Here is a 25,482-nt window from a genome sequence, read left to right on the forward strand (position 1 = left end):
AATGAAGTTCTGTGGGAAGTGAGAATGTCAGCACTTTTAAATAAACCATTTGTCATTTGAACAATGATGGATTATCAGTTTTGTTCTAAAGATGTCACTGGTCACGGCTAATGTCTGGCTACAACCCTATAGCTTTTTATCTGGCAGGGTGGATTAAAACAATTTATCATTTTAAAAAAAATTGATTTCTTATTAAATTAAATACAGGTTAATTTAACAACTTTTTAAAATTAAATTTGAAAGTGACAACCTATATTAAGGCCTACATCTATTCAAATCATTTAAATTAAGTACAAAAAATATTAAGGAGTAGGTTTGCTGCCAAATTTTAAAGGAAGTCAGACCACTGAACTGGAGTTTGCTGAAGTGCTAAATCAGCTTTCGACAGCAGTAGCCTCTTCTGCAGGTCCAGAGAGAATATTCAGTTTAATCAGCTAGTTCGATTCAATGACTAGTTCATGTAAAGTTAAGAAACCAATTGGGAGTTGAAAAAGCAGAAAAATGGTTTTCCTCTTCCAAACTATGAATAAAAACTAGGTGTGAAAGGATGAAATCTACTAGTTTTAAAATCCTGAAGAACACGGTGATCAGAAAATCAGTTTAGGTCACAAACTACAGATCATACTTTGTTTAATAAACCAGTTTGTTTTAAATGCATGTTGTTAAACTTTTTTTCTTATGTATGTATGAACACTTTTAAGGTAGTTTTATTTAATAAAAAAATTAAAATGCCACTTTAGGGCATTTTTGACTGAATTTGAATTTCCATCCAAATTAGCTTCTGTGATAGATGTACATCCTCCTGGTTAGCAAAAAGCAGGGTGGATAAAAATCAATGATTTTTTTTAATCAGATTTTTTTGATAAAATGCTTTTTGAGGAAAAAACCTATCTAAAGAGAGTTTTAATTAAGATACATTATAGCTCAAACATATCTAATCATGGAATAGGGATTATAAATTCTAATTCTATAGTATGAGACAATATATTCGTGTAATGTTTAAAAAAAGTTTTGTAAATGAGTTCCAATAGGTCATGGATTAGGGACCCAATCTTACTGGGGGGCGGGGGGGTTCCAGGGGCTTCTCTATAGATTACTTGGGTTAATCTTTCTATCTACCCTTCCAGACTCAGTCTAGAAGATATCATCAGAGATGCTTAGTTTTGCATTTCTCAAACTGTGGATTTGTGTCTCCAGATATAACATGCTCGTTAACAGCAAAAATGTTTTAAAATAAATAAATAAATAAATAAATAATAAATAGAGGTGAGAAATAACAGACCTCAACCCTATTGTCCCTCTGCAAATTTGTGCACACAGAGTCAATCCCTTTGCACTTTTAGAGAGAGGTAAGTTTCAAAAAGTTCAATGAATAGAAGATCGTTTGGGGAGGAATAGATCTGGACAAGGACAAGAAGTCTGGAGATAAATGTGAGAAGGGACGGACAGGCACTAGAAACAAAAGTGAAACTGTTTGAGCAGCATATTCCAGAAGTCTTGAGGTCTTTCTGAGTGTAACCTTCATTGATTTGAGGTCTGCCATACCATTCTCTCACTAGAAGGAAAAGCCTATAATGGCAGCAGGCCGTAAAAGAGACCCAGATTGGGAATATTTTAATGAAGTTCTTCTACCTGTGGGTAAGACAGGCATGCATGCAAAATGCAAAAAGTGCAACAAAGAAATGCAAAGCCTGGTTGCCCAAATGAAACAACATCATGAGAAGTGTTCCTTCTCCGGAGGAAGCTGCGTTGAAGATGATGAAAGGAACATGTGTCTGAACATGCAGGCTCTTCAGGTTGGTAACAACCAACAAGAATGCACTTTTATGTAGAAATCCATGATTAAATTCAATCTTCCTGACTAGTGATTTAAATCAAATCGACCTTGGCAAAAAGAAGCACCAAATTTATTGTGAAGGCTACATTTAGTTGCAAACAACATGTTTTAATGGTTCCAATGAATGAGAATCAATCTCTCTTCAGGCAAATAACTAGACAGTACAAATGCAAAACCCAATTAAAATCAGTGATTTAAGATCACTTTGCTTTAGCTCAATCCACCCTGTCTTCTGTTATGGGTCCCATCCTTCAAGGGGTTCCACTGGACCCTTGTATGGAGTTTGATTAGTGAAATACAGTATTTTCCAATGGAAAATTTTAAACACATTGCTCAAGTCTGCCTCATAATAGCAGCAGCAACAAATATGAAATGCTGCTCTTTTAGTTAATTTGGACTAGATACATTCTACACACAAATTACTAGAAAAGAACACTAAAGCAACTAACCTAGTGACAAAAATATAATACATAAAAACGGTGAAATAAATACATCCAACTAATGCATTTCTCATTAACATATTTAAATGTGAACTATTCCTAACAACCAAACTGTAGTCATCCTTAACTTCACCCTGTAATATAAAAGTGAAAAAAAGAAAAAAAATCCACTAATGATGCAGAAAAAAACCTTATAAGGGTGGTCTGACAATTTACACAGCGTTAATTTATAGATTATTATTTCCATGTGGATCTTTACAGTGGGATTTTTCTACACTTGTCTACTGAAGTTAAAATCTCAAATTTGAAAGCTTTGTTTTTCTTATTCGATTACATATTGGTTTTATAATGCTCATCATAAAATGCAACATATGATTATTTTTAACATGCAAGGAAATTACAAGTCTCAAGGGCTACCACCACCAAATACTTTTAATTAACATATCAAAAGGAATAATACAAGGACTCTAAATATTCAAAGTGCAGTATTTCCATTCTGGTATAATTCTAGTTCTCTGAAATTTCTATAATTCTCTGAAATTTCCCAGGTTCCCTACACTACAAATTGCTGTAAAACTCTAACAAAGAAAAAGACATTTATGATTTTAAAAAATCCAATACTGCCAAGGAATCCCAGGAACAACGTTGGTAAAAGGGTCACTTCCTGAAGCATCAACTACGCATACTTGAAAAACCAAAAAAAACCTACGATAAGCAATTTATAATGTCTCATTTCAATGTGAATGGAAAAGGTGTAGCTTTGAAAGCTGTATTTGTACACCAGTAAGATCTCCAGCCACTAACTTGCAACTAGCAGAAAACTAACACAGTATTAAAATAAAAAATTCAAAAAAAAAAATCAGAAATATGGTTTTCTTCATAAAAAGTATCAGAGGGGTAGCCGTGTTTGCCACTTTCACTGATCCAGACTAAGAGTCCTGTGGCACCTTCTAGACTAACAGACGTATTGGAGACATATTGAAGCATAAGCTTTCGTGGGTGAATACCCACTTCTTCAGTATTCACCCACGAAAGCTCACGCTCCAGTACATCTGTTAGTCTATAAGGTGCCACAGGACTCTTTGCCGCTTTCATAAAAAGTGTTTATGCATAAAGCCAATAGTTGTAGATTTCTAAAACAGACTACACAAAAACTCAGTGAAAGCTGACAATTCATTGAGACAGATACCTCAAACAAATGTTCTTACGAATACATACTATATAAGAAATAAAGAACTATTGAAGCCATACCACTTAAAAATAGGTGTTCCTACAAAGGTTAGGTCAAGCACCTGTGGTGTGAATGGGTAAGGAGGAAACGGATGGCTGCTCACTGAAAAAATTTGGGAAAAAAACTGGCACTACCGTATGTTTCTCATACAGGAGTGGAATTTGTTATTTCCCAGCCCTTACAGACCTTAATTCAAGAATACAGATAATTTTTTTTAAATGGTCATCCCAAAATAACTTTTGGAGTGTTAGTATCAATTTTAACAAAATGGTTATTTTTATTTGTGAATCAAAATGTTCCTCTGATTCAGTTCCACAGTTAAATTTTGCAAACCTGGATTGCCAGATGCAGCTGAATCTTACTGCAAATACCTTTACCTATGAGGTGGGCAAACTTTCTGGCCCGAGGGCCACACTGGGGTTGCAAAACTGTATGGAGGGCCGGGTAGGGAAGGCTGTGCCTCCCCAAACAGCCTGGCCCCATGCCCCATCTGACCCCTCCCACTCCCCACCTCCTAACTGCCCCCCTAAGAACTCCCGACCTATCCAACCCCCCTGCTCCTTGTCCCCTGACCGCCCCCTCCGGGACCCCCACCCCAACGACCCACCCCCCCCGGATTCCACCCCCTATCCAACGCCCCCTGCTCCCTGTCCCCTGACTGCCCCAACCCCTATCCACACCACTGCCCCCTGACAGACCCCCTGGGACTCCCATGCCTTTCCAACCCTCCCTGTTCCCCATCCTCTGACTGCCCCCTCCCAGAATCTCCGCCCCATCCAACTGCCCCCGACAGGCCCCCCAGGACTCCCACACCTATCCAACCGCCCCCTGCTCCCTGACTGTTCCCCGGGACGCTCCGGCCCCCTTACCAGAGCAGCATGTCTGGCAGCCACACCACCCGGCCAGAGCCAGACACTCTGTCGCGCTGCCCTGCAGGAGTGCACAGTCCCGTCGCCCACAGCGCTGCCCGCAAGGCGGCGTGGTTACGGAGAGGGGCTGGAGGCTCGCCTCCCCAGCCGGGAGCTCAAGGTCCGGGCAGGACGGTCCCGCGGGCCGGACATGGCCCGCAGGCCGTAGTTTGCCCACCTCTACCTTATCTTTTATAAGTTGCTATTAAACAAACAACTGCTATGGATTTCAAACTTGGAATTTTGTTGTCCTGTGTACTGTACAATAAATAGAACACCAAGATAAACCTAGTTCAACTTAAAATCTAACTCTACAAACTTTCCCAGCAAGCAAATTATTTTTGTGATGAACATTCAGAGTAACATTGAAAAGAAAGAAAAAGAGGATATAATTATTAAACCCCTAATTCCTGATGACTTTTCCATATGCTTACAAATTGGTCTGAATCATTTTGTGTAGTAGATCTCTATAGAGTCGTCATATTTTCCCCTTATGTAATCTATTATAGTGTGCTTTATAAACAGAATACCAGTAATTTTCTTACACCCATAGATGAACAAATAAAATTACTTTTCTTCTATACTGTGTACGTGAAATGAAGTCTGCTATGAAAACTGAAGGTTACAAATGACAGAGAAAAGATGACCAACTTTAAAGAAAAGCCAGCTCATTTAAATTACAATGCTGAATAGCTATATTTCTAATATTTTAATAAAATTAGAAATAAAACTACTCTTACCTCAAATAGCCATTAGAGAAAACAGGTCTGCCAGAAAAGTTCAGGGTTCCCAAGGGGGTCATATTGTCATCCCCAGATCCCTGGCACCTATTCCAATTTTCTGAACCAGCAGGAAGAGATGGAATGACATTAAAAACTGGTTTCTGATCCTGCTGTTGAGAGAGAGATGCGGTATTCAAGTCATAATGATATAACTGTCCTCCAGAAGTACTGACGCCATGGACAGAAATGGCAGACATTTTATTACCCATTAGGTTAGACCCAGAAAAATTAGCTTGACAATAAACTGGGCCCACTTTCTCTTGTTTTATTACCCCGGGGGTGCAGAGTTCAATGAAGTCTTCCTTTTCTGTCTTCACTTGAGGCATCTGCATTTTGGGGCTGGGTGAAAGATCTCCATGCTCATTAATTTTAGGCTTAGTGTCTGGTAAAATGGGAGGCTTGCAATCTTCACTTGCATTTCCCTCAAGGAGAAATGCCTCATCCGCAGTCATAGGAGACAACAAATCCCCTTCATCTAGCAATGGGTCCAGTCTCCATGGGCTCCCATTTGGTTCCTTACCTGGCGACACTGGTGGCAATTCTAAATCCTGCAGAATATCAAAGGTGCTTTGGTCTTCAGAAAACAATTTCAAGTTGCCACCATTAGTGCCAGCCTGGCCTAAAGGGAGACTGCTGTTAGCCATAATTGGGAAATCCTGCTCAAGGGGCACCCCAACAGATACTGTCCCCTTTGAGCCCTCTGCCAGGCTTGAGGACTTGTTCAAGCTTGCAATGCTTTCTTCCAAGAGCCTGAAGTCTGTCTCCCCAGAAGAGATGCCAATTTGGCCCTGCTGTGGAAATCCAAGTTCGTTTCCCATCACTTTTGACTCTGTCTCCCCCATATAGAGTCCCATTGAGAGCAACACTGCCTTTGAAAGATCCGGCTGAGGCGCATTGCTTACTAGTCCTTTTGAGAAGTCACCCAAAACAGACTGCTGTTTAGAATCCGACTGAGAAGACGCAGGCAGGGGAGATGTAGATGCAGGAGCCCTGACAGTAGCTCCACCCCTGAAGGTTGGACGAAAGTCCATCACAGTCCTTCCTTTGTCACTGAAGTGCACATTTTTCCCTGCTTCCTCCCCATCCGAGGTGCTTAGTGATTCTTTGGGGTCCATTATTTTAACACTGGCTATTAAAAGAAGAAAGATATTTGTGCAGTTAGCACAGTAGTAAATGTTTTCACTACACAAGAAACGCAGATTAGCAGCATGGTGAACCTAGTTTAGCCACAGCAGATTGATTTTACACAAGCCTAACACTTCTTGCTGTCACTGAACAAATTTGACTGCTGGTAATTACAACATTGACTATATTTAAAAGCTTTTCTGAACTCTGGTTCTGTAGTAATAGCAGGCAAACTGACTTTTCCCCCCGCCCTCCATCAAGATTAATTTTTCACAATTCCACCTATCTCAGCTATTAATCTGTCCAATTGAAGGAATATCAGATTAATAATGTCTTTAATTAACTAAGTTACAATTGCTTATGTGTGTTTTTTTAAAACCTTAATTAGGCTTGCAATGCACTTTTCTTTTTTAGAAGACAATATATTATTACAACCTCCCTTTCCAAATCAATCTCCCCTTTTTCTGGAGAGTTCAGATGCATCTGCTGGCATGGGTAAATCAATGTTAGAATTCTCCACCTGCTTCCTCACAAATTCCCCACTGCCTGACTAGACACACAACCCAATTGTATCACTACCGCTCTCTGATCTACTACTGTAACCTTTCCACCAGAAATTATGCATGTATATACATAAAGGATGGAAAGTTTGCTAACTTCTGATCAGATGATCACTGCTCCCAAAGAGTTCTCAAATGTAACTTATACATCCTGAAATCTGAACACAAAATGGAAGCTTTTAAAAAAAAAAAAAAACCCTCATTTCCTGATCTTCCAATAAACATCTAAAGGAAAAATAAAGTCTTATTTTGATTACATCCAACACTACTCTGTAAATTTCAACCATGCATACTTCCTTCCTTAAAATTTGTGCTTATGATCAGTTTCATTGCTGTTCACTTAAGGTGTTGAAATAATTAGTGCAGTATGGTCTCTTAAAGTGTCCATAATAAATTTACATCCATCTTAATTTTAAACCCTCTTCACTTTGGGGCCCACGCTGATCAGGAAAATAAGACACCCTGCTATGGCTGTATGAAGAAGTTCATGCTTTCTGTACACAAAAAGTTCAGACTGCAAACAACAATCAATAGGTGCTCTTATGTGCAAAAATATTTTCAAATGTCAAGCTAAGGCTACACGGATTAAAATGTAATTGTATGGATGAACCCTCCCGCCCCAGAAGTTTAAAAGCATGAGCTTTCTTATGCCCCAAATAACGTTAACATAAAGCATTAAAATACGATTAACAGTGCATAGAAGAATCTTCTAGCTTCCCCTCACCTTGCAGGGTGTTTAGGTGAGAACATGTACGTACACACGTACGTACACACACACACACACATACACACAAGTGCTGCCTATTGTATTTCCACGCCGCTTTCCTGACAGCTGCCGCCGAACTCGAAACCAAATCAGCGAGTGCAAAATTGAAACGAGTCCTTCAGTAACATCCTCTCTTTCAAAGTTGAAAGCGACACTGAAATATTATTCGGCCATTTAAAGTAAACGCCACAACATAAATCGGGGAAAAAGCAGGTTCTGGTGGTGGTGGGAGCAGAAGAGGTGGGCTGGGGGGAGCAGTAGAGAACTGGAGTTACTGCATTTCACAGGTTTGCAAAAACCCAATGTCATAACGCAATACACGGCCAAAATAACCAGCATGCCAAAAAAACCTAGCTGCACGATTCGACTTAACTGGGAGGAAGAGCGATTGCGGGGGGGGGGGGGAATCCGCTAATATTTATGCTCGTTGGACTGAAATAAATCCCCCTTTACGAAGAGCAGCTTTCAGAGGAGAAAGGTGTGGAGGAGACCTGTTGGGCTTTCTCCTGGCACGCCCACTTCTGCCAAACACCACCAGCGCCTGCTACAAAAGTCGCCAACTCGGGCGCTTTCCAGCCCCTCTCGGCTCTTCCCTTTCTTTGCCGCCCAACCCCAGAAAAAGATCAAGCCATCAGCCACGTTTGTTGGTTGGAAGGGAATTCTTCATCGATCACAAGAACATCGAGCAATACAAATATATCAATAAAACCAAACAGAGCAGAGGGGATTCACCCCCCGCCCGTCCCCAATCCTCCGGGAGGAAATAACTCGCACAAATACAAAACCATCTGCTGTGTTCAAGAAGCATTTAAGTCGGCCTCTTAAAGGGGCTGGATCGGGCACGGGCTTGGCACGGCCGAGTCACCCCACTTGTCCCACCTCCAGATTGAAAGATAACGATTTACAGTAAAGCGGCCCAAAGGAAAGGGACGCGGTTCCCCGTCCCAGCCCCGCCCCACGCTCTGACAGGCTCTGGGGAGGGGGCCGCGCTTGGCGGAGCTACCCCCCCCCTTCTGCCCGAGGACGCGACTCCCCACAGTTCCCAAAAAGTTTGAGGGGGTCACCAAAACGGGAGGCACTCCTCCCCCGCAGCTCCCCTTCGGGGCTCGGAGCCCCCCTCCCCCGGTCAAACTCCCCTTACCTTGTCCGGGAGGAGGAGGGGGGGGGCGCTGGCTCCTCTAGCCACCCAAGTCCATGGCTCCCGCCGCGGCGGCGGTCGGGGAGGAATAAACAAGTCGGCGCGCCGAAGGAGGAGCGGTGAGGGGCGAGCGGCGGCGGAGAAACAGCCGCCCCTGCGAGGGGAGAGCCCGAAATCCCACCCGGCCCGAGCAGCCCCGCGCCCGAGTCTGCCCAGACACTCCTCCCGCCTTCCTCAGCCGGCGCTGGCGGCGCTCCGCAGTCTTCGCCCGCTCCCGTCTGCGCCTCACGCCCGGACGGACCGTCCCTCCTTGCCCCAGGCGGCCCGCGACTCCAGCCGCGCTCGGCCCCGCCACAAAATGGAGGACGGCGGCGGCCGCCTCCTCCCAGACGTGCGGCGGCGGGAGCGCACTCGGGCAGGGAGGCAGCGCTGCGCTCGCTCGGCGGAGAGGGGCAGTCAGCGCTCGCTCGTCCCCGCGGGGCAGAGCCGGGGAAGGACACGGGGGAACGGTGCAACCTGTTGGCTGAGCCGGCTGCCAACTGTGCCCCAGCCGCCCTCCCTCGCTCCCCTTCTCGGCTCCTACCCCCGCCCCGCCGCTACAAACTCCCCCTGCGAGCTGCTTTTCCCCAAGTTCCTTCCCGCGGCTTCCTTCTCCTCGCTCCCCTTCCGTCCCTGCCCCCTCCCGCTGTTGGGACGGGGCCTCCGAGTCCTCAGCGCTGGCTGGGCGGGGGCTGGCCTGGCTGGGGGGCGGACAAGGCTGCTGATGGGGGGGCTGAGGCGAGGCGGAGCTGGCCTGGCGCAGGGCTCGGGCTGGGTTGGGTTGGGCAGCCCCTGGTTGGTCACGGGGGGAAGCCACCGGCGGCCCCGTTTCTTCCCCTTTCCACTTGATCGTTTCCTGAGCTAAGGAGGGAGCCCGGGGCTGCTGCTCCTGGGTCTGCGGCGTGGCGACACTCGCCCGCCCGAGAGGTGGCTGGAGACCCCCGCTCCTAGGGGAGGTGGCAGAGACTCCGTCTTTTTGCGTGGGGTGGGGAAGAAGGTTGCAAGCGGCTTATATACACACACACACCTTTTTTTTTTTTTTGCACCGGGGAAGGCTGCCTGATGATCACTTCTTTCTCTCCCTGTTACACTGGGGAAGGTTTTATCTCTCTGTCAGTTACTGTGTTTCCAGCATGCCTGTCACCAGGGTAGCTATAGAGCGGTGCGCGGATACAGAATTTGGATCCGCATCCAATCCGCAAAAATGACCCGCGGATTTGCAGCGCTCTAGGTATCTGAACATTAGATCCTCTGCTCTGTGTTCCTCATTAATCAGCTCCTTTTGGTAAGGTTGATCACTCCTTGCTCTTTCACATATTCTCTCACACACGCATCCCTGGTTGTGGCTGCTCTGTCCTCTGATCCTATCTCACCTGCTGTTCCACCGGTGGTTCCAACCCTTCTCTTCCCCTCCCTGCCACTGTCCCTCAGACTTCTGTCTTCAGTCCCATCCTCTTCTTCCTCCAGTCTTTCCCTGGGCAAACTCATCCATTCCTATGGTTTCAACTATAATCTCAATGCTAAAGGCAACCAAATCACTCTCTCTCTGCCACCTACTGTCTCGCTGACATCTGGTCCTGGATGCTGCACTATCATCAGACCTCTCAGCTTAAACAAATTTTCTGTTCAAAGTTAATTTTTTGTTTGTCTTCTGGACAGCTCCCACTTCTTCCTATTGGAGCTACCAGTCAAGCCTGTCCCTGGCAACGTATTAACAGATCTTGTGGGGACAGGGAAATCAGTGATAGATGGTGGACTAAAGCTGTTTCAGCCCTAATGTGTTTCTATCTTCAGTAGCACTAAAGAGCATTTCTTCAAAATAGCAGCATTACCTCTCCTGCATGCTCCTGGTAGCAAGGGGCAGCATTGAAGAGGAAGCCTAGAATAGGCGGTGCAATGGGGTAAATATGGGGACAATTCTGGGGTACTAAAACTTGAGCTGAAGAGAATGAGAGTCCAAATCTTGGAGGGGGGATGTATGGGGCATACAACATGGAGGAGGAAGATAAAAAATGATGCATGAAGGGTAAGATTAGGGGAGGGAAGAGAGTGGTAAAGAGGGTGGAGAGAAAGGAGCCTGGGGGAGACATGGAGGACCTGCCCCTTCATAAGCAATGACAGTTTAACCATTCTCATCAAGCAGGAGTGCTCCCTTCCTACTAGAAATGGCCCCACCCTTTACAGAATCATTCTCTCCCTTCTCTGGGATCCTACGGATGTCCCTTTGAGTTAGAGCTCAGAACAGTTGTGCGGGGCAGGGCTGAAATGAAGCAGGACACTGTCCTCTTACTTTAACACTGACTTCTGTAGGCTGGCCACATTTCTGCATTGAAATCCCTGGGAATTTATATGGTTCAGGTGGGAGTTGCATTAATTCCCTGTCTGTGGCTGCTGATGAACAGCTGCAGGAGGGCTTAGCCAATGGCAATAGGAGGGAGCAATGATGAAGTGTAACGACAGCAGTTGTCACTTTTTTCCACAGATCCCCTGTGCATCCCCAGGATATGTATGTTTGGGAGGCCTTACATCTGCAAACTCTGCAGGGCTCCAAACACCATTGCCTTCATGTAATGCATAGCAGGAATTGCCAAGAGAGGAAACGATGATTTAGGTAGATTTTTCCACAGGAGTGGATGGTCTGTACACTACTTTCACTGAAGTAGCTATAACAAGCTCTGAACAGATGAACTAAGATAGTGGAGGGTAAAACAGTGAAGGGATACTGCTCAAATAGTAAATAAATAACAAAACATACAAGGAAATGCCTTTCAAATTAGCAGCTAAAGTTTATTCACCTTGTTATGGGAATCACAGAAGTTGGAGTCCAGCTAGACCATCAAGTTCATCCACTGCAAAGGCAGGACACAGGCTGATAGGAAACTGCAAAAGAAAAACAAAGATTAAAGAAAAACACTGACGCTAAACACAATATCCCAAGAGTATACTGGCCCCTGAGAAGTAAGAGATGATAGGAAATAGGTTGCCTCTTTGGGTGTGTAAGGCAGGTGATCCTCTTTTTCTGGTGGACTTGCTATAATTTCTGGGGATGACTAATACATTTGTGTATGTGAAAAAGCAGCAGTTGTCTGGCTATGAAGATGACAATCAAACTAACAGAAACAATTGACCATAGTCTTCAAAAGTGATTAATAAGTACTACGCACACTCTGAAAAATAGGGCTTCTTTAAATTGTTTTACGTTAGACACATAAAATCGGTAGTCATCTTGAAAATCTTTGCCATACTTCTCTCTATCTAGGTCCTTACAGGGCCCTAAGAACCATGGTACCTGGGCACCTGTAATTCTCTACTAATATTATTAGTATCCCTTCCTGAGCTTGCTGATGTTACATAAAAAGGAATGTTTATTATAGTATGTTGAAAAGGATTCCGTTAAAAAAAAAAAGATTAAGATCTGCAGGCCCATGTGGTTCAGGACATCTCTGCACACCCTTTTTAGGTTTTAAAAACTCTGATTTTCATTTTTAACAGAAAATGAGAGACTTGGTCATTTACTCTTCGGAAGCTGACCTTTAAATAAAGCATTCTGCTCTCATGCCTCCACAGGGGATCACAGAGATATAGGAATATTTGTGTGCATATTGTAAGTGAGAAAACCATCTTATTCTATTCTGATTTCTCTAGAAAAGTGATGGTTAAGTCTGTGAGCATGGGTGACTAATGACTTTTCTTTTAGCAGGGAAAAAACTGGAGGAAAATGCTGAAATGATGCTTGGATTTGAATTGTACTGTTCACAAGCAAAACGTGTCAGGCATTGTAAGCACTAGTTGTAGTAATATTTTAATTAAAGTTGTTTAACTTATGTGGCCACAAAGCAAAGAAATATTTGTCTCCTCTGCGTTTTAGATGTTGGGGGGGGGGCATATTTGGGGGTGGAAGGTTTCTTAGCTAAAAATTGACAAGCAGCTAAATGCTCTGAACTCTTAAAAACAGACAAGATTTTTATTTATGTTTTTGAATGTTACATTTTCCAAGAGGATATTAATACATATCTAAATATGCAGTGTAAATGCATACGAGTCAATTTCACATTAATTTACATCACAGTTATTGGACAAAGGCACTTTAAAACCTAGAGACATTTCTGTATAATCATCTTTATCTTAAAAACTATTTTGGACTGCTAAATATGAAATGACATTGCAGTGCAGGCCTTTACTCTTTTGGGGAATGATGCAATGGATTTGTAACCTAAAATAAAACACGTGCCCCATGCTTTCCACCAGCAAAAAAAAAAAAAATGGTGGGAATGGAAGACCAAAGTTACAATATCCATGAGTATTGAAGGAATCTTAGGAGGAATTTGTTACCAGGTGCTCAGAGGTGACCAAGCACTCAGATATTATGATGGGCTATATGAGAACCTAGAATATAAGTCACAGAAGAGGCTATGTGAAGCACTAAAATTCTTGGGGGAAATCAGGGATCATTGCCGTTAATCATCTGGGTCTTCACACAGAAGGCCTACTTCAATTTGCTGATGTATTGATACCCTGTTATATGCACTGTACTGCCTTGTCCTACACAGAGATCCATCTCTGAAAAACCTGAGTCCAAATGTACAGAGTAGATGTACATGGGTATCTGCTAGCTTGAGGGAACTGGGACAGTATAGCACATGGCTCCACTCCTCTTCAGGACAATTTGTACCCCAGTTCCTGCTCCTTTCCACCTCCCTAAGCTGTCCAGCAAAGGACACGTTTAAAAATATCACACTGAAATGCTTTTTCAGCTGGTTTTGCATTGTAGTGTGTAGGACATTCCTTCTGAAATGAACAATAATAATACCATATACTAATATTTCACTGTTTATCCAGAAGAAACAAATTTTAACTTGCTTACAGAATATATAGGAGCATTACTCAGCAATATTATACAATACTGTAGGACAGTGAGCAAAGAATATCTTTCTCATTTTAAAATGAAGAGGACATTTAGGTAGATCTGAATGTAATTTCCTGTAATATAATATGATCAGCATAGCAAGGCATTACCTTGCAAGGTGGTGCAATGCCTTGCTTATTACCTTTTAAACATCAGAGTATTTGTTATCTGGTCACTATTCACAAAGCTTGCAATTTGCTAGAAAGTTGTAAATCAGCAGCAAAAGCAAAAATTCATGTTTGTTTTAGGTGAAATATTAAGTTCATATTGCTCATTGTCCTAGTGTCACTGCAGTGCACATGCATTCATTCAGATTTTTAAATTAACACATTTTTAACAGATTTGTATACAATAGAGCAGATGAAAAATTAATTGCATCTCCACTTGGATATATCTACTTCTGTTTCCAGTGTATAATGGTGCTAGGAAAAATTATTATTGACTCATGGTTCTGCTAGCTACAAGTGCTACTGAGACTGAGCTAGTGCAGAGCCCACAGCTTCATGCACAGGAGGCCTTCCAGAGTGGTGGAAGTATGAAGCTATCATACTTCCACATCTTGCTTACCTGGCTTCTTGCCTCATTAACATAAGTGATCCAATGTGATTGAGCAAAATGATGCATGATTTGTCCCTTTGGTCTCCTTCAAAGCGCTGCACAGAAGTTTCTTAGGCCATGTCTAAGCTAGAAAAATGTGTTAGCTAATGCATTTTGACTTGCATTTTAACACACTAGTGTAGATTGGGTGGTCATGGTCAACCTTAGGTTAAACCTTGTCTTCCCTAATGTATAAAAATGTAATACATTAGACTGGATATCTTTTTAAAAGCTATGCTCTAGCTCAATGAGAAGTTAGAGATTGATGGAGGAATCAGTGGATCACATCTATGGAGTGCATTATGCTGGTAGCCAGACTAGATGATTAAAATGGTCCCCTCTGGCCTTAAGATCTGTTAAACACCGTTTCAGACACTTCCTATTGTCTAGTGAGGTGTGACAGCATACAGAGTATGTCTGTGCAATGTATGTGAACGGTGACTACAGCAGATTCTGATTTCTAGATAACGCAGAAAGGCTTGGGGTTCTTGAAGTGTAAACCACCTAGAAGCAATTCTAATTACTAAAAACAATATTCTTATTTTTTGTACCACTCTACCACCTCTAATCTACACTCGAACTGAAAATATATGTAAGTGTCTTGTGGTCAGATTAGTAACAATGTTATTCTTACATTTTAGAAGTGTATATAGCATGCTGACCAATCCTGCACTGAACCACTTCCTAATACTACTCTATCAAACCTGACCCAGAGGACTGCCTATCCTAGCATTACCACCACTGTTACCACTACTGGAGCTGCACTGATGGCCGGGCTATGGTGGGAAATTTGAGGGGGGGGGGAAAATCCAGTGTAGATGACGCAACCAGAGCAAATATGCAGTTCTAACTGTGCATCTGTTCAGTCCTTGGTTTCTCTGTTCAGCTCAGATTGCCCATGTGGGTTCCAATGCATTTAATCTGGGATACTTTTTTCCTGATGCGAATGCCAGTCTTCTAGGAGCTGTACTAAGACCACTAACTCATTTCACATAGGCAACGAAAAGCTATTATATTCTGGTTATTTACTATGAACCTAAACAGAAGGCATACTGGTGATATTTGCTCATTTGATTTTAAATCCCCAGGTGAAATTCATGGTGTACATGTATCCTAAATCCTTTGCGTGTTCACTGTATCAAATCTATACAATAACACTTTTCATACAAATGTCTTGTGTTATTTTATAAAAGAATGACACATAAAAGCAATTTAAAAGGTTAAACTAAAAGGAGTATGTTTTTGTTCATCTTAAAACTTTTCCAAAGGCAGAACAGCAACCACAAGTGAATAAGGAATTAAATCAGAATAAGAGGGAAAAGCTCTTTCCACAAACTTAGAAGTTTTAATTTGAGGAGGTTGTAAATGGCTTGGGAAAAAAAAAAGGTAAAAAACAGGTCTAAAAAGCAGAAGCAAGATCACAGAGGTCCAATGTGGCTTCCCCATGAAGTATCCTCGTATGAAATCAAATTCTGCTCTCAGTTACACCAGGAAAACTCCACTGACATCACTGAAGAATTTGGCCTAGAGTCTTTAAAAGTCAATCCATACCTCTGTGTGAGAGAACTGGAAACCTCTCAAAACTGATGTAATGCCGCCTGGGGCCCACTTCTGGTGAATATCCAAAAATATTAATATCAGGTGAATGCAAACTTATTCCATGAGCTGCTACAGTATTCCACAGATCAGAATGATTTGCAGTTGTCAAGACATTGGGCTAAAAAATAAAAGTATCAATAAGTGATGAAACACTCCTTGAGATGCTAAAACTCACAATATAACAATAGTTCAAGGACAGTGATTGGTAATGTTGACAGCCTACACAGGGCATTAAACAAAAGTTCATTATGTAATGTATGGATGTAGATAGTATTTAATCTAGACAGCCATTTGACCATTAAAGATATAGTTGTGATCTACAGAGCATTTACAATATTCTAGAATGAACATCAGAAAGGTTCTGCCAGCACTTTCTGCCAGCACTGAAGGACTTTCTTGTGGACCACCAGGAACAAAACAAAAATACTGTAAATCTGTCTTTTCTGGGCTCTACAGAGAATCCTATTTTTAAGCTTCAAAACTGTGTGTATTATGATCTATCACAGATCATAATACACATAATTTTGAAGTTTAAAAATGCATAATGTGAATGGAAACAGATGTAGATAAGCGGGCCCAGAGTTTTAATAGGAAAAAATGTAGCACCCACACTAGAAGTATGGAAAACCAACAGTAGTAAAATGCTGCCATGTAAATAAGTTTAAATACTGAAGGAAAATTCCTTAGTTACAGACTGCTGACAGGGAGTTATAAGAGTAAAACTGACAAATGGGTCACAGATATGGAGGCCACTGAAGACAGAACTAAATCATTCTTAGTGCTAGAAGTAGGATAGAAAAAACCTGATTGAAGTTTTTCACATAAATCATTTGCTGAGATGCTCATGAAACAAGATAGCAACGATCTTCTCCAAAACCTTCATGAAATCAGAGAATGGATTGGCAGCTCGCAATTAATTGGGGGGAGGGGGTCAAGTTTCAGATGATATAGGGTACTTTGTTCAGATAGGACCGAAGAGTATATTAGATAAGAGATTGATTTAACGGTATTTCAGGTTACAACGGTTAAAGCACTCAGATAAGCCATGGATGACATTCCTGACTTCTGCAGTAATTAATAAAGGTAATGTGAATGAAAAATCAGATGCTGAATAACAAGAACTATACACCAACATAAAAGGAATAGGAAATGAACACATGGTGACTGAATACACACAGTGGTCATTTTGTCAAAACAACAGCAGAAGCAGCATAAAACAAACAAAAACTTACGAATTAAATATTTTCAGATATCAGGAATTATGAGAGTGCTATTCAGAATTTTAGAAAAAGAAGAGCTTGAACTTGGAAGCAGGTTAATAATTGTACTAGATCATATCCAAAAATAATAAAATCAATCACATTTTCCTTAGAACATTTTGATAATACTTCCAAACAGAATGGGGAAGGTAATATAAGTAGCTTTCCACTAATTCTCCAGGCCACCCAGCAGCTTCTTAAAAACAAAACAAAACAACTTTACATTCAGTTGAGTAGACCTATGGTTTTGCAAGAGGGGTAGTACTTGAAAGCAAAGTGAAAATAAAAATTATGAAAATGAGAGTTATGCAAATTTGCTGCCTTTCCATGAAAAGCAGTGAATCACACAATTTTTAATGCTTTATACAAGCAATAATCGTCAAGGTCACAGCTGTTTTACAAAGAGGTCAATTGTATTTCCTGTCAGTTTGTAAGTGCCTTAGGTCAATTCTCAAATAAACATCATGTCCTTCAGCCAGTCATTGTCGTGAATCAGTAGCTTTCCAGGTGAGCCAGAATGGAAAAAGAATGTTCCCCAGCAGCTGTTTTCACAAGCACAGTAACAAGTATGCTTAAGAATCTCCAATCCTGCAAGCTCCTTCACATGCACTGTCTTCTGGGTAACTTCAGTGGGGCTCTGTGGTGGCATAGGGGTCTTGCAGTGCATATTAGCCTGTAAGATCAGGACCATAGTGTCCCAACAGAAGGTCTGTCATAGTGTCTGAGGAAGGAGTGGCAACCCTCGGTCCTCTCCTTCATCCTCTTCAGGCTAGTACAAATCCATTTTACTTTACTAGTTCCTCCACGTCTTCCCCTGTCCTTACTCCCTTCCACTGGTCCTGATATCCTTCTGCCTCAGTTAGATTTATCCATTGCCCTCACCTGCACCCACTTTGTGCTTCTCTATTGCCCCCCCTCCCCACCTCCAAGATGTTCCCTCTTATGTCTGTTGGTTTGCTCCATCTTGCATCTCTGGATTAAAATTCCTGTTCTGTCCTAGAAACTTCACTTTCCCTAGAACCTGCTTTCTAACAGAGCCCTGTAGTCTGCTCTCTCTGCCCCCAGAATGCTGGAGCCTTAGGTATCCTTAAGGCTCACTCAGCTCCAAATGAAATTAAGAGTCTTTCCATGGACTTTAATGGGAGATGAATTGGGGCCTTCGATAGAAGTCTGGCATTGAACTCAACCAGCTAAATGGAGGTAAAACAGGTTAGCCTGGATCTATACTAGGGAAAGGGCTGTGATTAGATTGGGTTAGCCAACACATGCTACACTTAAAAAAGAAAAGGAGCAAAAGAGTGAAGTAAGTGTGTGTGCGCATGCATGCCAGATAGCTGTGCTGGTGTGAAGGATCCAATTCTGTGAGCAACTGAACCCTTTTCAATGGCAGAATCAGGCATGAATAGAAGAGTGAGATTACAGGAAAAGGAAATTGCTCATCAGAGACAGGAAAATGTGCACAATGAAACTTAAAATCTCATCATATAATCAAAAACAAAATGCAAGTAATGCCAAGAGCCTGCCTATGTCGAGCCACCAAATTCATCATAGCCTTATAGTGAACTAAATGCGAGTTCATACCTGGCTAATGAACCAAAACATAGGGCCGGTGTAACTTGACAGATCCATTGACTCCAATGGAGCTGTGCCTAGTTACGCCAGCGAGAATTTGGCCCATAGTGTTTACTGGAGTAACAAGAACAATGTTGAGTGCTGAATCTAGCAGTCACTAGGATTTGCATTGTAAAAACATTGAGGTGTTTTTGTTTGTTTGCACTTCTTTTGTAAAAAATACAAGACATCTCAGCCGTGTTGGAGATTATCTTGAAAAGGTTTAAGTTCTACTGAAGAGGCTTTCTGAAGAGTCGGATATAGTACAATAACAAATGGTTGAAATGCTGTGACAAATAAGACAATAGAAATGCTTTATAAAGAAACTGGAGGAAACTTAACTGGTTTAATTGAGGAGGAGGAGCAGCAACATTTTGAAGAAGGCATTAGGGATGAAGTCACATACACCAGTGCACACAAATAACTTTGTTGTTTTTAAGTTTTGTGGAAACATCTGGCAACAACATGCAGCAAAGAGGAAACTTTTCTGTTTTGTGCATCAATGTCTTGCTGTGAAGAGAAGAAAACTTTAGCTAATTACAGGATGCCTGCACAAGAACCACCACCTTTATGTTTCACAACTAATTTTTCCTGTGATTCAATGTCTAATATAAAATTGGTAGGGTGTAATGTGGGGAAAGCCTTGGATAGAATACTGTGCAAGAGAGATGAAACTCAGCTATTGGCAAAGGGGCCATACAAGGATCTTTGTGCTGCAGACCCCCCGCCCCTTCCCCCCACCAATACTGTATTTGGCAGGGCAAGGAATGAATTGGCTATGCACCGAGGCTTTCATACCCCCTGCATACCCTCTTCCAGCTTTGAATACGCTGGTATTGAGGGGAGTGCTGAGAGAGGGGCCAATGATCCAGAGGCCAGGAACATTTGCATAAAAGAGATACATATATAGCCATATGTTAGAAGTTGTACAGCACCCAACAAAAATAGCATTTGAGTATTTTTATATGCTTCTATGGAAGAGTCTGGAATGCTTCAGTAAGAACAGTGTTGTAACAGGAGCAATAAAATGGAATTCAAAAACAGCTATGATGTTAATACAATGGACATTTGAATTCATAGATTCTAAGCCAGAAGGGATCATTATGTTCATCTAGTCTGACTTCCTGTATAACACAAGCCAGAGCACTTCCAAAATAATTCCTAGAGCAGAGCTTTTAGAAAAACATCCAATCTTGATTTTAAAATTGTCAGTGATGGAGAATCTACTACAACCCTTTGTAAATTGTTCCAATGGTTAATTACACTCACTGCCAAAAAAAATTTATGCCTTCACAGTCTGAATTTGTCTAGCTTCACCTTCCAGCCATTGGATTGTGTTATATCTTTGTCTGCTAGATTGAAGAGCCCATTATTAAATATTTGTTCCCCGTGTAGATATTTATAGACTAACCAAGTCACCCCTTAACCTCCTCTTTGTTAATTAATATACTTTTGTATATTGTAGTGTAATCCTCATGTGAATGATAAATTTCAGGAATATGGAACACAATAGATGTTTACTTGTTTTATTTTAAAGTCAGTCCTACCTTTCTGAGTTAGTAATTTCAGGAAAGGTTTAAGAAATTTGGAACCTGCCACATTAAAGTAGAATTCTAAGTGAATAATTTGCTAATGAAAAGGAATTCAGAAACCAACACTATGCAGTTTTAAAATTCAGGTTCATAAGTAATATGTAGGAGAGGAAAAAGCAAGTGAGAGAAAATATTGTGATCACTGTGTGTTTTCTGAAATGTCAGATAACTTTTAAAAACATCTTTCTCTACTCAAATTAGGAAAGTGCTATGTAATGTCTTTGAATATTTAAAAAAAAATCCAAATTTTAAAACATGCTGCAATAAACCGCTACTGATTTAGGTCCTGATCCACTGCAACACCGAAAGACCTTGGTCATCGGTGCGTGGGATCAAACCTGGGATCTCTGGAGCAAAATGCATGAGTCTACACCATGAGCTAAAAGCCACATGGCCCTTAGTTAAGGCTGTAGCAGACTCATTAATCTCTAGGTGGTCTCGGTGCCACTACAGGGGACATAGCAGCACACCCAGGAGGTGTGTGGGTTACACAACCACCAGTGGAGTCAGTGGAAAGGCTTCTATTAACATATATGCATTCTGGATCAGGCCCTTCATACAAAAAGAACTTATCTTTTTTTAAAAACTCAGACCCAAACAGTACAATTCTATTCTACAAAGAGTGAAGTAAACAGCAAACAGATGGGAGCTGAAACTTAAAACAAGTTTTCCTACAAACAACAAGAAAGCACAGTATAAAATGAGTTTAATACAAATCCCTTATCTACTGGATCTTTATATAAAGCTTTGGGGGGAAAATCCTCTGTTTATAGAGGGCCTTCCTTTTATATCCTGTTTTCTGTGTTACTCCTCCACTGTGTTTTATTACTTGGACATTTACAAAATATAGCTTTGATGGACCATCAGTTTTAAAACAGGTGTAGTTGGTGACTTTAGTGGGGAGCTCTCCTTAAAAGTCGGGGCTTGACAGGGTCCTTGAATTTTAGGATTACATCTGTTGCTTTTGTTTATTGTCATCTGTCAGAGGCTGATATCATAGTTGGTTGGTAGAGAAATGATTATGACAGAAAGATTTAACTTGAGATGGGAAGTAAGCAGGAGGAGAAATAAAAGCAAAATAATTATGTTGTATCAGTACTGAAGGAATTAAAAGATGACCTAGATAATAAGACACTGCTAAGTTCTTTGGGGCAGGGACCATCTTTTTGTTCTGTGCTTGCACAGCGACTAGCATAATGGGGTCTTGGTCCGTGACTGGGGCTCCTAGACACTACCTAGGTAATATCAACAACAAATAAATAATAATCACACCAGTGTCAGAACCTGTTTCTAAATCACTGTTTTAAAAAATGTCACAGTCACCAGCATCTTTCCATGTACAGACTCAAAGGAATATATGATTCCTATTCTACGTCTGTTAGGACCCTCCAGATCTCTCACTGACTTCAGTAGCAATCTGGGGTGCCATAAAAAGGCAGATCCTGCAAAATGCTGACCACCCTGAACTCCCATTGACTTGAATGGGAGTTGAGGGCAGTCAGTATCTCGCAGTATCAGGCTCTCAGTAGGTAAATTATTTACAGCAGGACCAGATCAGAGTTTTCTCTATTTTTTTTAATTTGACTTTCTCTTGTTCCAACAGCTTAATTTACCTATTGGTAATTTGTATCATAACAGTGCCATTAAACTATTCCCAGAGTGACAATTCAAATACATTCTGCTCAATAGCTTGCTATAATCACATATGTGTAATTGGAATGCTTTTTAAAAACCTGAATGCAGGAATAAAGAATCCCTCTGTCCTTAAACCCAGAGTCAGACATTCCAGTTTCCATCTCAGATGCTCAAGCTAGTACAATTTGTAAATGCCTCATCATACAGAATTATGGTAAAAGTTGCTTTGAAAGAATAAAGCAAAATCAGTTAGAGCCTTTTGTGCAATGAGAGTGGCCAAACATCTATTAAGATGCACAAAGATCATCCACGGATATCTGTGCCACAGCCATTTAGCTTGAAATTTTTAATAAAAATCAAACTGCTTCCAACAAGTGCTGGCAGCCTACACAGCATAGAGGCACATTAATCCACATCTCTGGCACTGCCTGAAAATGCCCCGCCTACTCTGGCAAGGGGCCTGATAGACTCAACCTACTTCTGAACTTACACCATCAAGTACACATGCTGCTTAATATATTCTTCTGCTAAATCTGAAGAAGTGCTGGACCATGCTAGGAAAGTCTGGCTTTTAAGGGCATCTACAGCCTCCCTCATAAGTCTCATATCTTGACCTAAAATTTTTAAATCAGGGCTAAGAATAGACTAGTGATACTGCTCTATATAAGATAGATCTAACCTTTAGTATTGGTATTGCCGTAGGGCCTAGGATCCCCAGGACCCCATTCTGCTAGGCACTGAGATTGAGAAAGGGTTTCTCAGCAAAACTGCTATTTTCAAGCAGTCATAAATTTGTCAGAAAACAGTTATTTCAAGCTGAAAATTTAAATTCATGGTCTCAGTGATTTTTTTGGAGTGGGGGAGAGGACAAGATTTGCATTTAATATTTTGCAGGGCTCAGGGAATTAAAAAATAACTTCATTTTAAACTCTGAAACTTAGTATGTCAGTTTCCAAAGAGAACTAATTTATTTTCCCCCTTTCCTCCCCCTCCCTCCTTTTTTTTGCAGTGGGGCAGGGAGGAGGGAGTGGAACTATTCAAATTGACAGGGTTATTCACTAGTATAAATGATGTATGTAATATGGTCATTATGGGGCAAATCCTGCAGCTCCCTACACAAGTGTGAACTACTCAGGGGAAACCACTGTATGCAGGAGGCATATCCCTGTTTTGTTCTCTAACATGGCGTGATACTTGTGTATCCCTATCCAAATACATATGCACAGACTGGCATATATATTACAAGGATAACAGAGGCAAACCAGAGAATGAAGATCAAATTCTGTCCTGACTTAGGCCTTGATTCAGCAAGGCACGTAAGCATGTGCCAAACATTGAGTGCTTTAGTATCATGACTTCCGTGGAATACTCAGTTGCTTCAATTAGGCATCATCCTGAATCAGTGCCTTAGATCTCAAAGAAGGGCAAGATATTGCAGAGAGCTTTACACCACATAGCAACCTGCATCCAAATTACAAAGGGACAATAATGACAGATGAGGGCAGAAATAAAACCCCAAACATTGTGAAACCCCATTGCAGGTGGACTGTACCTACTTCTGAGAGATACTTGTAAGACATTAGGACTAAGACATTAGGCTGAGACTTGGGAGATCTGTGTTCAAGACAGTTAGCCTCTTTGCCTCTGATTCCCATCTATACAATGGAGATAATACTTGCCTTCCTCATCTGCTAGGTCACTGCAATCCTTGACTCTGGGAGCCAGCCTTACCCTGCTCTGCTGTGAGAACCCCCACTCCTGGGCTGTTCATGCACAGCCTCTGGCATGTAAGCTGTTCCTTGGACTGTGCAACTGAATGACACTAGCCAATGACACCCAGACACAACCCTAGGAGTGACACCCAGACACAACCCTAGGAACCTCTGTCTTGCAGTGTCCAGTTATGCCCACTGGATGCTGCAAGCTTATATGAGTTCATCAATTTAACAAAGAAATTGATATGTACCAGGCTTGTTATCCTAAGGGGAGCCTCTGACACACTTAAAACCAAATGCACTGCTTCAGGTAGAACAAACACACAGACTTATAAACTATTAAGGTAGATTTTAAGTGATTATAAGTCAAAGCACAACAAGTCAAATTTGGTCAATGAAATAAAAGCAAAACACATTCTAAGATGATCTTAACACTTTCAATGCCCTTACAAACTTAGATGCTTCTCACCACAGGTTGGCTGGTTGCCCTTCAGTCAGGCTCTCCACTTTTATTAGCACTTCATTTGCTTGGTGTGGTGTCTGTGGATGTAGGTGGAAGAGAGAGGCAGAGCATGGCAAACGTCTCTCCCTTTTATCATATTCTTCTTCCCTGTTGGCTTTGCCTGACCCCCCTTCAGAGTCAGGTGAGCATTATCTCATTGCAGTCCCAAACTGGCCAAAGGAAGGGGGGTGACTCACTCAAGAGTCCAACAGATCCTTTTGTTGCTGCCTAAGCCAGCGTCCTTTGTTCCTGTGAGGCTGGGCTGGGTTTGTCCCATACCTGCCCTGAACTGCGTCTCTGCTCTTGGAGAGTTTTTGCCTGGGCTTATTTTAAGCCATGAGGATACATTTTCAGCCTCATAACTACATATATGAAATTATAACCTATAACATTACTATAACAACAATGCTCAGTGCATCATGAGACTTCCGAAGACACCCAACATGACAAACTTTGCATTGGATACCACACAATCATTTTACAAGGATGAACATGGGGGTGCTGGGTGTCCCCTGAGGTACAGAGCATCACAGAGGGTTTTTCCCCCAGTCAGAAAAAATCAGGTTTTTTTAATCAAGATGTTTGAAAAAACCTAATGCTTTTTCAATTTTTTTTCATGAAACATACTTAACCATTTTCCAACCAGGTCTATTCATGGGGGGAAAAAAATAGGAGGTCAACTGTGAGATAATTTAACAAGAAACAGTGACATACATTTTAAGAGCACAGCGTAAAACAAAACAGGAAAACATATAAACAGAAAATGAAAGCATCATGCTTAAAATATTATACATACAGTTCTCTCCCCCACTCACGATTGTGAACTTTGCATCACAGTCATATCATGACACACAGGTAAAAGACATTTTTTTCCCAGTGAAATCAAATATTTTTTGGTTCTGAGTAAGATTTTGAAGCACCAATTAAAAAAAGGCAGACAATTTAATTGCCAGCCCTTGAACTCATCTATTTTCAGCAACAACAACAAAGTCTTACAAACTAGTGACAAGAGGAAAAGTGATTACTATACAAATGTTGGAGACTGAGTGGAGAGGGGAAAAATAAAATAGCAGACTTCAAATTGTGGCTGCATGCCAGACAACAAAGAAGGAAATCTATGAATTCAAGGTCTCCATATCTGTTATTTTCCTTTGCTAATACTTCCACCAGGAAAACAGTGCAAAAATCAACTACCACCCAGCAAAGATATCTCTACTTGGGGAGAAGTGTGGGAGGGGAA

General features: G+C 41.5%; 1 protein-coding gene across 2 annotated transcripts in view; it reads right to left on the bottom strand.

Moving 5' to 3' along the window:
- NR3C1 (nuclear receptor subfamily 3 group C member 1) overlaps positions 1 to 9,321 on the bottom strand; it is a 158,816-nt gene extending 149,495 nt beyond the window's left edge. Inside the window, exons 1-2 of one of the 2 annotated variants that reach the window (XM_074960516.1) lie at positions 8,791 to 9,321; positions 5,157 to 6,327 (exon numbers count right to left, since the gene is read on the bottom strand). In XM_074960516.1, coding sequence (XP_074816617.1) covers positions 5,157 to 6,313 — 1,157 coding nt within the window. In that variant the 5' untranslated portion in view covers positions 6,314 to 6,327; positions 8,791 to 9,321. Of the gene's footprint in view, positions 1 to 5,156; positions 6,328 to 7,607; positions 7,624 to 8,790 lie in introns of those variants that run through there. The other variant, XM_074960517.1, reaches the window with a different exon arrangement.
- Positions 9,322 to 25,482: the final 16,161 nt, after the last annotated feature.

Source organism: Natator depressus, chromosome 8, assembly GCF_965152275.1.
Source record: "Natator depressus isolate rNatDep1 chromosome 8, rNatDep2.hap1, whole genome shotgun sequence".
Taxonomy (NCBI): domain Eukaryota; kingdom Metazoa; phylum Chordata; order Testudines; family Cheloniidae; genus Natator; species Natator depressus.